Source organism: Chionomys nivalis, chromosome 22 (assembly GCF_950005125.1).
Source record: "Chionomys nivalis chromosome 22, mChiNiv1.1, whole genome shotgun sequence".
Lineage (NCBI taxonomy): Eukaryota > Metazoa > Chordata > Mammalia > Rodentia > Cricetidae > Chionomys > Chionomys nivalis.
Genome location: NC_080107.1, coordinates 1,159,448 through 1,172,987, shown reverse-complemented (window position 1 = coordinate 1,172,987; position 13,540 = coordinate 1,159,448). Strand labels below are relative to the sequence as shown.

General features: G+C 47.6%; 2 protein-coding genes across 2 annotated transcripts; one reads left to right on the top strand and one right to left on the bottom strand.

The window, feature by feature from the left end:
- Positions 1-3,471: 3,471 nt before the first annotated feature.
- Btbd18 (BTB domain containing 18) lies at positions 3,472-10,912 on the top strand. The gene is made up of 2 exons (XM_057755460.1): positions 3,472-3,595; positions 8,614-10,912. Exons 1-2 carry the CDS (start codon positions 3,472-3,474, stop codon positions 10,626-10,628), a joined length of 2,139 nt encoding a protein of 712 aa, XP_057611443.1. The 3' UTR covers positions 10,629-10,912.
- A 16-nt stretch (positions 10,913-10,928) lies between these two features.
- Positions 10,929-13,488, bottom strand: Selenoh (selenoprotein H). The gene is made up of 4 exons (XM_057755464.1): positions 12,731-13,488; positions 12,497-12,642; positions 12,253-12,383; positions 10,929-11,792 (listed from the first exon to the last, which is right to left on the bottom strand). The coding sequence occupies exons 1-3, from the start codon at positions 12,826-12,828 to the stop codon at positions 12,283-12,285; spliced, it is 345 nt and encodes a 114-aa protein (XP_057611447.1). The 5' UTR covers positions 12,829-13,488; the 3' UTR covers positions 10,929-11,792; positions 12,253-12,282.
- Positions 13,489-13,540: the final 52 nt, after the last annotated feature.

Sequence of the window (13,540 nt, the reverse complement as noted above, 5' to 3'; positions counted from 1 at the left end):
GGTTTCTCTGTGGTTTTGGAGCCTGTCCTGGAACTAGCTCTTGTAGACCAGGCTGGACTTGAACTCACAGAGATTCACCTGCCTCTGCCTCCCGAGTGCTGGGATTAAAGGCGTGTGCCACCAACACCCGGCTTGATTTGGTGTTTTGAGGTGGGGACTCTATATAGCTTCTCACTGTCCTGGACCCACTATGTAGACTAGGCTGGCCTGGAACCTACAGAGATCAACTGCCTCTGCCTTCCAAGAGCATGCCACCATTCCTGGCTTCATTCTCTGTAATTCTTTTTTTTTTTAAGTTTGAAATCATTCTTTTTAATACCATCCGTAAAAACAGCTATTTCCTGTCAGAAACTGAGTTAAATTGTCTGTAAAAAGCTGCAGGAATAGCCGGGCGGTGGTGGCGCACGCCTTTAATCCCAGCACTCGGGAGGCAGAGGCAGGCGGATCTCTGTGAGTTCGAGACCAGCCTGGTCTACAAGAGCTAGTTCCAGGACAGGCTCCAAAAACCACAGAGAAACCCTGTCTCGAAAAACCAAAAAAAAAAAAAAAAAAAAAAAACACAGAGAAACCCTGTCTCGAAAAAAAGCTGCAGGAACTCAGCCGGTGGTGGTGGCGCACGCCTTTAATCCCAGCCCTTCCAAGGTAGAGGCAGGCGATCTCTGTGACTTCGAGGCCATCCTGGTCTACAGAGCAAGTTCCAGGACAGGCTCCAAAGCTACAAGGAAACCTTATCTTGAAAAACGAAACAAAACAAAAACAAGGGTGCAGAACTCACTTCAAGTAGGTGTTCCCACAATTCCCTTGGGTCACCAGTTCTACAAGATTCAGGGCTGGAATGACATCCTCAGGGATGGGGGTGGGAATGTCATAATCCAGTCCCATGACCTTTTGTTTTCCCCTTGAACCTTTTTTAGCCCTAGAAAATATCTATCTTGATTGACCTCATTGCAAGCAGAAACACATGCTGTCTTTTTTCTCCCCAACAAATGAGGCCTAGACGAACGTAGGCAGGGCCATATTTGTCGCCTTTCAAGGAGACCAAAGAACTGTACCTCGATGTCCCGGGAGCCTGCCCTAGTGAGCCGGGAGTCGTGGCCCGGCCCTCGCTGTGCTGCAGGCCGAGTCAGGCTTCAGAAGGAGCCCTCCCGCACCATCTGTACCCCCCTGCCTCTCGCGCGCGCAGCCCAGTCATCTTCCCTGGGCTTCCGCTCCCGCCGAAGCGCTCCTTGCCCTCTGATTGGCTCTCCCGGGAGCCGCCGTCCAATGGGGATGACGTCTTCGCGCACGTCGGGAGCGCCGGGCGGAGGAAGGAAGTCGTCGGAGCCCTCGACGCCTGGTCGCACAGAGCGCGAGGATGGCAGCACGCGGTGTGTAGCCCGGGCCGCGTGGCCTCAGGCCCTCGTCCGTCATCACTGCCCGGTGCATGTGGCTGCTGGCGACCCGGGGAGACTGCAGGACCCGTGTGGGCCGAGCCAGCGGTGGCCGTGGGGGGGCAGCCCCGACCTCGGGCCTGCACTGGCTCCATGCTCCATTCCCAGAAACCCTCGCGCCCGAGATCCCTCTTCCGAGGAGTTGGGCCCCGGGGCCGAGGCGTGCGAAGCCATCTGCTTTGCAGGACCTTCTGTGACGCCGTTGCCTCCGCCTAACCCTCGCTCCCTGGTTTCGGGATTGTGAGCCAGAGCCATCACTGAGACGGTGAGCCCACCTGGGCTGCTTTGCGCAACCTCCCTGCTAGAAACAACTGGAGCAGAGGAAACACAGGACAGCAGGACCGAATTTACTGCAGAACCGTTCCAGGTTGGGTCTGAGGACAAGGCTAGGTATTGGTACTTTGGAAAGCTTCCTTGTTCATCCACATTTCCTCTGGCTGGGGTGAGAATTAGTCTCACGCCCCCCCCCCCCCCCCGTGCCCCCAATCCCTTCTTGTTTTAAGGCCTCACCTTTTCACCTTTTAAAATTATGTTTTGAGAACTGAATTCACTAAATTGCTCATACTAGTCTGAAGCATATAATACTCCTGCTTGGCCTCCTGAATAATAGCTAGGATTACAGACGTGGGAACACCAAGCCCAGCTGATGCTTCTCTTTTCTTAATTTTCCTATTCGCTGTTTTCTTTCCTGATAGCTTTGACGTGAACTATTCGGACTCTTCAGTGCTACCTGAGAGAAAACTCCATAATCATACCAGAAAAAGAACAGTAAGTGGGGTTGGGGTAGTGGGCCTGGTGGGCGGGGACACAAACACACACACAAACACATATCTAGAAATTTAAGTCAGAATATCCATTTTGTTTGGGTGGGAAAGGAGGGTCAAATGCATACCTCTGTTTGCTCTGCTGTTAATCAGGCAATTAACCAAGCTCACGAAGTCCATACATTTGCAAACTGACGAGATCGTTCTGGTTCACTTTGATCAATCAACAGTGATTTTTAAAAATTTTTATTTATTATTATTATTATTATTATTATTTTGGTTTTTCTCGAGACAGGGTTTCTCTGTAGCATTGATGCCTGTTCTGGAACTAGTTCTTGTAGGCCAGCCTGGCCTCGAACTCACAGAGATCCTCCTGCCGCTGCCTCCCGATTGCTGGGATTAAAGGCGTGGGCTACCACCGCCAGGCTTCAACAGGCCTTCCAAATCCTCTTTTCTTGATTGTGCACCCTCTGCTGGTTAGTGTGATAAGTGAGCTTAAAGAAAGGTGCACATGGCTTCCCAGAGTCAGTTTTATAGTCAGCAGTATTGTCTTTCCAAGTGTGAAATCGAAAGTGTGCTGAGATGTGGTGCCCAGAGCGTTCACACTATAGGAGCAAATGAGAAAGGCTGAAGTATTGAATTTTCTTTTGAGTCCGAGTCTTTCTGTGCAGTCCAGGCTGGCCTCAAACTCAGTCCTCCCACCTTTTCCGCTCAGTTGTTTGAGTTACAGACATGTACCATCATTGTCCACATTTGTTGTGTTCTGTTTTGTTTGAGACAAGGTCTCACGTAGCCTAGGCTGGCCTTGAACTGCTTATATTGGGAGGATGGGTATCCTTGAATTCCTGATCTTACACTCTGCCTCCCAAGGACTGGACTACAGACATGCTCCACCATGTCTGGCTTGTTTAAAGGTTTTTAAAAGCCCTGCATGATAAGTAGTGTTATTTCTGTTTCATGCATAGGAAAAGGGAGTCTCTGAGAAGTTAGGTCACCTGCGTGATGTTGACAGCTAGGCTAGTTAGGAGCAGAGCCAAGTTTCAAATGTAGACTTATCTTGCAGCTTCTGCCTGAAACCACTGTTGCAATAGTCTTTTCTGAGATTATCCTCAGCATACCTTCTCAGCTGATGTTTCTTCAACTTGTTGTCGCTCAAATTTCTCCACCATTTCAAAGACAAAAAATAAATTAGGTTTAATTATACCTCTGAAATATATTATCTCACCCACAGGAATCTGAGCCGTGAAAACTTAGAAGATTTATTGACCAGATACAACATGTGCTCTCCTGCCAGTTCCAAAATCCTCTACAGGAATCCCCGGTTCCTCCGGGTAGCTTTTCTGCAGCTTCGTCACCAGCAGCAGAGCGGTGTGTTTTGTGATGCCCTTCTGCAGGCAGAGGGTAAGAAAATAAAGGAGGTTCAGCTGAAAATCACTGTAGAACAAGGTAAAATGAGTCCAAGGCCAGAGGTAAATAATAAACCCAGGAGAATGTTCTTGCCTATAAATATTGTAAACTCTTTGGTGGAAAGTTGTTTTGTTTCCAGGATAATCAGTGTTGGGAGGAGATAGGGTGTTGTTTTGTTAAGGTGGGGTCTCACTGTGCCACTCTGTAGAACTCACTATATAGACCAGGCTGGCCTCTGCCTCCCCAGGGCAGGGATTAAAGGCTTTCTTTCACCATCACACCTGGTTTAGGGTAAGTCTTGTTTTTGTTTTTTGAGACAGGGACTCATTCAGCCTAGGCTTTCCTTAAACTCCATGTAGCTGAAAAGGGCCTGGGACTTCTAATTTTCCTGCCTCCTGATTGTACCACCATCATAACATGATGCAGAGCTGAGGATCAATCCTGGGTTGTTTTTTTTTGTTTTGTTTTGTTTTTTTGTTTTTTTTTTTTTTTTTGGTTTTTCGAGACAAGGTTTCTCTGTCGCTTTGGAGCCTGTCCTGGAACTAGCTCTGTAGACCAGGCTGGTCTCGAACTCACAGAGATCTGCCTGCCTCTGCCTCCCAAGTGCTGGGATTAAAGGCGTGCACCACCATTGCCCGGCTTTTTTTTTTTTTTTTTTTTTTTTTTGCATGCTAGGCAGTCATTCTACCAAATGAGCTTTCTCCCCAGCCCCTCTAAAACTCTTCTTAGAAGGAAAATTGTTGGGGACCGGAAAGCTAGTGATGGCTACGAGCACTGGTTCAGTTCCCAGCACCCACATTTCAGTTTATTGCTGTCTGTAACTCACACATGTTGTGCACAGATATATACATGCATGTAAAGCACATAAAATAATAAGGAAAATTTTAAACAGTTAAACTGTTACTATGCTTTTTCCTACAATTAAACTAGAATGGGGAGAGAAAGAGAATTCATTAGCTAAGAACATCTGCTGATTTTTGTACCAGCTTACAACCAGTCATAACTCAGGGGATCCAATGCCCTGTCAGCAACAGAAATATGAATTTAAAACATAAAATTAGGAAGTTAAAGGATCACCAATTCAAGGAGATCACCAGGCTACAGAGTGAGTCATACTCATGGATGCTACTCCTGTGTGTACTTAGGCTCGGTCACACACATATACACTATACACGTTTATTTTGTGAGCTGGGAGGTGTTGCTGCAGTCCCTAGGTGAAGGTCAGTTTTCTCCTTTTATCGTCTGGGTTTAAGGGCTGAACTCAAATCTGTAGGCGTGGTCAGCTGCTAGCACTTTCCATGATAAGGCACCTTACGAGACCCTGTCTCAAAACAAATAACAAACATAATCTGTCAGTGGTGGCACACACCTGTAATCCCAACACTCAGGAGACAGAGGCATGAAAATTTCTGAGTTCAAGGCTAGAGATAATTCCAGGACAGCCAGGGCTATTTACAGAGAAAAACCAAAAAAAAAAAAAAAAAAAAAAAAAACCACAAAAACCCCAAACAAAATACAAAGCTGGGAAGCTGGGGTAGGAGGTGCTGACTGGAGAGTGGGCTCGTCAGTTAAAAGTACTTGTGTGTTTTTTTTTTTTTTTTTTTTTGGTTTTCCGAGACAGGGTTTCTCTGTGGCTTTGGAGCCTGTCCTGGAACTAGCTCTGTAGACCAGGCTGGTCTCGAACTCACAGAGATCCGCCTGCCTCTGCCTCCCAAGTGCTGGGATTAAAGGCGTGCGCCACCATCGCCCGGCAGTACTTGTGTTTTGCAGAGAACCTTGGTTCCGTTCCCAGCACCTACATGGCAGCTTAGTGGTTATCCAGTTCCAAGAAAGCTAGTGCCCTCTTTTGGCCTCAGGCATCGCTGAAAGCAAAATATTTATACAAATAAAATAAAAATATATAAAATTTTAAAAAGTTGGGGCTGGCCGGGCGGTGGTGGCGCACGCCTTTAATCCCAGCACTCGGAAGGCAGAGGCAGGCGGATCTCTGTGAGTTCGAGACCAGTCTGGTCTACAAGAGCTAGTTCCAGGACAGGCTCCAAAACCACAGAGAAACCCTGTCTCGAAAAACCAAAAAAAAAAAGTTGGGGCTGAATTCAATTTCCAGCAACCACATGGTGGCTTACAGCTGTCTGTAATGAGATATGGTGCATATGTATAGGCAGAAGACTATATATAAAATAAATAAATATTTAAAAAAAAATCGGGCATATAGCTCAGTTGACAGAGCCTTAGTATAGTTTCATGAAGCTCTAGGTTCAATTCCCCAGAATAGATTACACCAGGCACATCGGTGCATGCCTGTAGAAGCAGGATCAGAAGTTCAGCTCATACTTTACCTCAGAGGGAATTTTAAGCCAGCCTCGATCACATGATATTTGGCCTAAAAATAACTAAGTAAGAAGGTAGTGAGATGGCTCATTGACTAAAAGTACTAGGTGTGCAAGCATGAGGACCTGAGCTCAAATCCCTAAAACCCAAGACAAGTCTGTGCCTTGAATGCCCCATACAAGGAGATGGGAAGCCAAAGACAGAACCCTGGAATCTCAAATACAGCAGGTAGAAACAAACAGATCCTGTGTCAAAGAAAGTGAAAAGTGAAGACAGATATCCCAGGGTATCCCCTGATCTATATGTATGTGCTATCACACACACCTGTGCCCTCAGACACACAAATAGGAGCTAGGGAGATGGCTCAGTTGGTAAAGTGCTTGTCTTTCAAGCATTAGAATCTAAGTTTGGCTTGTAGGCACCCATATAAAAAGCTGAGTGCCTTGATATGTTCCTGTAATTCCAATGCTAGGGATTTGGAAACAGAATAACCTGAGTTTGAATCCTCAGACCCCAGGTAAAGCCAGTACAGTCTCAGTGCTCCTTTGCCTAGGTGGCAGGCAGAGGCATGAAAATCCTTGAAAGCTTATAGACCAGCTAGCCTGGCCTTTTGGAGGACAGCAAAGAGACCCTATGTCAATAAGGCGAAAGGTGGGGATGACACTTGAGGTTGTCCTTTTACTTCCACGTGCACACAGTCGCTTGAAGACATCACCCCTTCAGAGACACGTATGCACACGCACAAAGGAGACGAGAGCCTGATGTAGTGATGTACATCTTTAATCACTATTGCCAAATGGCTCATGGATTTGAGCTAAGTCTGGGCTATATAACCAGGCCTTGTCTGAAAATAAGCAAAGAAAAACAAATTGCAAGTTTTATGGGCATAGAAAATCTATAAAATGCACATAATAGCCTAATGGGATAGTTGCAAAAGTTTAAGATATGTCAAGCACTTAAGAATTTTTTGTTTAGTTGGGTCTTTTGAAAACAAGATTTCTTGCTGGGCAGTGATTGCTCACGCCTTTAATCCCAGCACTTGGGAGCAGAGGCAGACAGATCTCTGAGTCTGAGGCCAGCCTGGTCTACAGAGCGAGTTCCAGGAGAGTCAGGACTACACAGAGAAACCCTATCTTGAAAAACCAAAAGGAAGGCTGGAGAGATGGCTCAGAGGTTAAGAGCACTGACTTCCAGATGTCCTGAGTTCAATTCCCAGCAACCACATGGTGGCTCATAACCATCTGTAATGAGATCTGTTGCCCTCTTCTGGTCTGCAGCATATATGTAGGGAAAATGCTGTATACATAATTAATAAATAAAAATCTTTAAAAAAAAAAAAAGAAGAAAAAAACCAAAAGGAAAAGAAAACAAAATTAATTTATCCTATGTAAACAGACTGCACCTTTGTTTTCTGACCACCCAGACTCAAATAATCACACGTAAACTGTATTAATTACAACACTGTTTGGTCAATAGTTTATGTGTATTCCTACCTAGTTTTTTTTTTTTTTAAATGTTTATTTATTTTATTATGTATACAGTATTCTGTCTGTGTGTATGCCTGCAGGCCAGAAGAGGGCACCAGACCTCATTACAGATGGTTGTGAGCCACCATGTGGTTGCTGGGAATTGAACTCAGGACCTTTGGAAGAGCAGGCAATGCTCTTAACCTCTGAGCCATCTCTCCAGACCCTCCTACCTAGTTCTTATATCGTAAATTTACCCATTTCTTTTAATCTGTGTATCACTATGAAGCTATGGCCTACCTGTAAGGTTCCGGCATGTTTCCTTTGGCAGCTACATGGCAACTCCCTGACTCCCACCTCCTCCCTCTAAAAATCCCTGTTTGGATTTCTCACTTGGTTGTACTCTGCTAAGCCATTGGCCAAAACAGCTTTATTCATCAACCAATAAAAGCAACACATACACAGAAGGACCTCCCACTTCACTCCTATAGCTCATATTGGCCTTGAGAATTGACTGTGAACTGCTGATGTTTCTACCTTCCAAGATTTGAGGGTTACAGGCATGCACCTCTAAACCTCACTTGGATATGTTTTTTTTTTTCTTGGTTTTTTGAGACAGGGTTTCTCTATAGCTTTGGAGCCTGTCCTGGAACTAGTTCTTGTAGACCAGGCTGGTCTCAAACTCACAAAGATCCGCCTGCTTCTGCCTCCCGAGTGCTGGGATTAAAGGCGTGCGCCACCACCGCCTGGCATAGAATATGGTTTTTAAAGCCCTAAGCATCTACTATAGTTGGAGGCTGCTCATTCGTCACCCAGACCCAAAATAACAATACATAAACTGTATTATTACAACATTGCTTGGCCTATTAGCTCATGCTTTTTATTGACTAGCTTATATCTTAAATTAGCCCATTTCTATTAATCTGTGTATCACCATGTGGTTGTGGTCTATGGGTAAGGTCACATCCAGTGTCTGACTCCTGCAGTAGCTACATGGCAACTATATATATATGCCTGGCTATATTAAGCCATTGGCTGAAAGCAGTTTTTTTATTAACCAATGTCAATAAAACATATTCATAACATACAGAGGGGAATCCCACATCACCCTACATTATATGATACTGTTTTTTTGTTTTCAAATTAGTGATTTTTGTTATTGGAACTAAAAACAGACCAAAGAAAAAGCATAACAAGTGTGTATTTTCCCCCCAGGTGAGGCTGTCCCAGCCCACTGCTGCATCCTGTCTGCCTGTAGTCCCTTCTTCACAGAACGTCTGGAGCAAGAAAGGCCAGTTCAGGGTCGGAAGGTGGTGCTGGAACTGGGAGGCCTAAAGATCAGGACACTCAGGAAGCTGGTGGATTTCCTGTATACTTCAGAGATGGAAGTATCTCAGGAAGAAGCCCAGGATGTGCTTTCTGCTGCCCGTCAGCTCCGAGTCTCCGAGCTGGAAACCCTTCAGCTGGAGGGTGGAAAGTTAGTAAAGGCTCCCCAGGGCCGAAGACTAAACAGAGAGTGCTTACAACCACCCAGTGCCGCACCAATCTCTGCCAGAGTGGTCACACCCAGCCGCCGCCCTCGAGCTCCACTGCCTGCCCCCCAGACTCCTGGTCCTCTTGGAGCAGTGAGGTTGAAGTCCTCAGGGGAAGAAGAGGGGCCTCACAAAAAGAGCAGTTTAACAACTGTGGATAGCTTGCCAGAGACCCTTTTACTCAAGAAGGCCAGGGTTTGCTCGACTCAAAGAAGCTCGTCTCCATCGAGCCAGAGAGAAGGGCCTACGGAGAAGAGTGACCCTGCTCTAGGCCCTACGGCACATTGCCATCCCACCTTGTACCCTTCTGTGGATGAACAGCTGTTGCCCCGCAAGATCAGGCTGAGTCGCTCAAAGCCATCAGCCCATGTCTGTACATCTGGGCCTTCTAGCGTTCTAAGTGGTCCCAGTTCAGTGCCCACAGCTCCTGGCCGGCGTCTTTGGAGGCAGAGAAATGTAAGTGGAGCAGCACAGGCTGTGGACAAACAGAAGCTAGGGGACGTCAGTCCTCTGGAGAGCACTCCAGACCCATCAGATGTTAGGAAGACGGGTGGCGCCAAGAAGCAGAGCCCCGAATTCCGAGCCCTTGCCTCCAGCTCTGTAGAGGAGGGGCAGGTTGGGAGAGTAAAGCTTAGGAAGATTGTCAATGGTACCTGCTGGGAGGTGGTGCAGGAGCCTCCCCTCAGAAACACCCAAGACAGCCCCCAGGTAGAAGAGCCTTCAGGAACTCGGCTGGCCTCAGTCAGCGTGCAGGAAATACCTGCTGGATCCCAGCTGGGTCAGGACTCCCCAGAGAGCCCGGAGCTACAGGACATTTTGCTCTGTGCTAGCCACTCCCCAGACCACCCTGTGGTGAAGTCAGAGTTTGGGTCCAGCCCGATGCTGATAGGGAAGGAGCCTGTGCTGAACCTCGACTGCAGCGAGCCCTACACGTTTGACACAGCCCTGTTGGGCCAGCCCTGTGAAGCTGAGCAGTACCGGATCACAAGTGCTGCAGCCACCAGTGAGCTGGAAGAGATTCTGGACTTCATGCTATGTGGCTCAGATGCTGAACCACCAGTAGGATCTCTGGAGAGTCCTGGGGCTGAAGGCTGCAGAACCCCAAGTTATCACCTGTCAGAAACAGGAAAGAATTGGATTGAAGGGGAAGAATGGTGTTTGCCAGACATTGAACTCTGGCCCAGAGACCTCACAGGATTGGAAAAGGAACTGGTTGGTGAAAACAAAGAGCCAGTTGAGCCGCTTAGCCCCCTTGTCATGCCCTCTGAGAACACAGAATCAGCTGAGCCCCTTAGCCCCCTTGTCATGCCCTCTGAGGTGAACAGAGAGGCACTTTCCCTGAGAAGCTCTTGGACTCCAGACCTTGAAATTACCAGCTCCCAGCCACTGGATGGTCAGGGAGAAAAACTTCTCCACCTTGACTCCCCTGACTCTTCCCAAAGGTCTTACAGGGATCTCTCACTTCCATGCTCAAACTGGGTAGAGACAGGGCTGGATGAGGTATTGTATCCCGCGCCCAAGGCAGTCAGGGAAGTGTCTGCTAACCCTGAACTGCGGGACCCATGTCCTGTCAGTTCTGAAGACGAAGAGATTGACGTGGTGAACTGGGCAGAGGAGGATAGGCTAGGGCCTGGTGTTCCCTCTGTCTGGCCTGACCCTTCCTCAGAGTCAGAAACAGAGATTGATATACTAACGTAGTGGACAGGCAGGGCGGGGCAGGACTCCTAGGAGGATGACAACTGTTGATCAGCAGAGGCTTTCTTGGGAGAAAAGCAAGCACATGTCCCCTCCTCAGCACTGATCTCCCTTCCCCAGGTTTGTGCGCCAGGCACAAGTTAAATAAATAGCAATACCATGGGTAGAAAATTATGAACCTGAGCTATTTCTTTGTAATCCATTTTTCAGTGACAAAATAATTGTGGTCCTCAACTCTAGTTAAGATATAGGAATAGTTAAGACTAGGCCTTTCACAGTTCAAGAGATCTGACAGTCACTGAAAATTCAGGGACAGTTTGTGTTCTCCTTAAAGAATGTCTGCGAAGGAATGAAGCTATCTTACATAGAGCACCAGAATGAGTGGGATCTCAAATGCCCAGGCTGGCACTGAACTGCCTCAGCCCCTGTGTCTGGTGTCACAGTCAGCCACGAAGCCCAGCCATGGGGCTTACTCACTGCCAGTATGACAAGCCTAGCAAAAGCCTCGATGGGCCTAGAAGATGTTCTCTCCATAACCACTTCCAAGAAGTAGATTAAAAGTAGTTGCTTTAAAAATTTTACTTTGGGGGATGCAGAGATGGCTCAGTGGTTAAGAGCACTGTCTGCTCTTCCAGAAGTCCTGAGTTCAATTTCTGGCAACTACATGGTGGCTCACAACCATCTGTAATGAGATCTGGTGCCCTCTTCTGGCCTGCAGGCATACGTGCAGACAATACTGTATACATAATAAATAAATTTTTATAGTTTTGTTTTGTTTTACAAAAAAACAATCTGGTCTTGTAGACCAGGTTAGCCATGAATTTTCAGTCTTCCTGTCAGTCTCCCAGGTGCTGAGATTGCAGGCATACAGCACCAAACACAGCAACATCCATGTTTTTTTTTAAAAGCATCTCACGTTTTACCGTAGACCCTACAGTTTCCACACAGAAGCTGGTTGTGTCCGTCCTTTTAAGACTAAATTTAAATTTGACCCATGCTCGCAGACACTTTAATTTTAACTTTTATTAAACCAATCCAAATAACTTTTACAAGGGCTGCCTCACAACGGAACCATCATTTCTGGTGAAGAAACTGTGGCTTCAGGTACACAGCTTAAGTTTGGCCATGCACTGTCATAAATGCTTCAACATCTCCAGGGAATGAAGGCTGCAAATAGATAAGGGAACATGAGTAGGTTCCAGAAATCACAAGGACCAAGAGAGACATGCGCAGTCCCAGCTATGGTTAGCCACACAAAAACCCAAAATCTAGAGCGCACCCAACATGCAAGTGCAGAAAACATGCCAAAGCACTGTAGGAAGCACTAGGGACAAAATAAGTCCACGTAGCTAATAAAGGGAGTCGTGTGTGTGTGTGTGGGGGATGCTATCTTATCACACAGACTATTACAAAAACCAGAAAAGTGCATGTAAAGCTAAGTAACAGCAAAGATTCTGGAGAGACCTTAACTACAGAAACTGACATGTCACACTGTCGAACCAGTAACATTTGCAAGAGTCATGGAATTAAAATAGTCACCAAAGATGGGTGATTATTCTGTGAGATAGCTGTAAGGGTAAGACTTTCACAGTCTGCCCAATGTGCGTCCCTGCTTCATGATGCAAACCTCAGCATGGGGGCTCCCTGCCCAACGACCTTAGGAAAGGTACTTCTTCAATTCCTTAACCACCTCTTGAGGCTCAGGAAATTTGAGCTTTCGTGGCGGGCCCTTCTTTATACCGGTCCAGAGTTCAGCACCTGAGAAGGATCGGATAAAACTAAATCATGATGGCACCCACTACCCCATCCCCTCAGTCATAGGTGCTCGTGTTTCGTTTCCCGCCCGTAACCCCATCGCGGCCTCCACTCACGGCTGTTGTCCGTGCGCAGCAGCGTCACCTCGAAGCTGCCCCTCCGCGGCTTGGAGGGGTTCACCTGCACAGGCAGCTCTGGGGCCTCCAGCTGCAGAGCCTGGCTCAGGGCAGCAGCGTGGCGCCCGTAGATGCGTCAGCTCGTGCTGCGGACACAGGGATTGCAGACGGGGCCTATGGTCCCAGCGGCCCGGGTCTACGCTCCCCCCCCCCCCCGACTCCCCGGCCCCTCACCAGTGCTCAATGACCACCGCCGGGCCCTCCGCCAGTTTCTCGCGCTTGTCCACAGTCTCTGCCGGCGCGGCCTTCCGCTTTCTTCCGATAGGAGCCATGGTGGGGACCTCCGGCGGCAGATGCAATGTGGGGCTGGGGCGCTGGTAGGATAGGGTGACGAAGCAAACCCGAAGGACAAAGCTGCAGCCCCAAATCCCAGCTTCCAAGTACAAACCTCTCGAGGAAGGAAGCGCGGGTAAAGGCACCCACGTGACCTGAAGGCGGGACCTTCAAGCACGACCACGCTGCCTATCAGAAGGGGGTGGGGGCGGTGCAGAGGACCGGATCAAACCACCCTGTGCTGCCTAGGGGACGTGCACGAGGGACTCAGGGAGAAAAAAAGCAAAAACAAAACAAAACAAGGCTTGGCGCCAGGTAGGGACTCTCTGTACCTAAACCGTCTACTCCAGATGTGTGGACCAATTCCACGTGTTTACACTGCATTTCCGTGCCATTTGTATAGACTACAGAAACTCGCTAACTTGCACCGAACTTGGAGATCAAAGTCCTCACGTGGTGAAACCAAAGGGTGTGGCCTTTTATGTTAAGTGATTTTGAACCCCAGCCCATTTACGACGCAGGCGCAGTAGCTGGCTCCTTTAGTCTCAGGTAACTCTCAGGGGATGGTGATTCAGAGGTTAATCCCTCCAACAGATCAAGACCCTCACCCACAAACTTAAAAAAAAAAAAGTTAATTAGGCTCTTGAGGTGTGTTTGGCTTAGAGTACCTGAGTTCAATGTTCAATCTTAGATTCAAAAAACAGCAACAAC

What these genes read in the sequence shown, in the direction of transcription:
- Btbd18 (XM_057755460.1), top strand. Translation starts at nt 3,472, where the DNA reads ATGTGCTCTCCTGCCAGTTCCAAAATCCTCTACAGGAATCCCCGGTTC. An exon ending in TGCCCTTCTGCAGGCAGAGG is followed by an intron (nt 3,596 to 8,613) that starts GTAAGAAAATAA and finishes TTTTCCCCCCAG; the next exon opens with GTGAGGCTGTCCCAGCCCAC.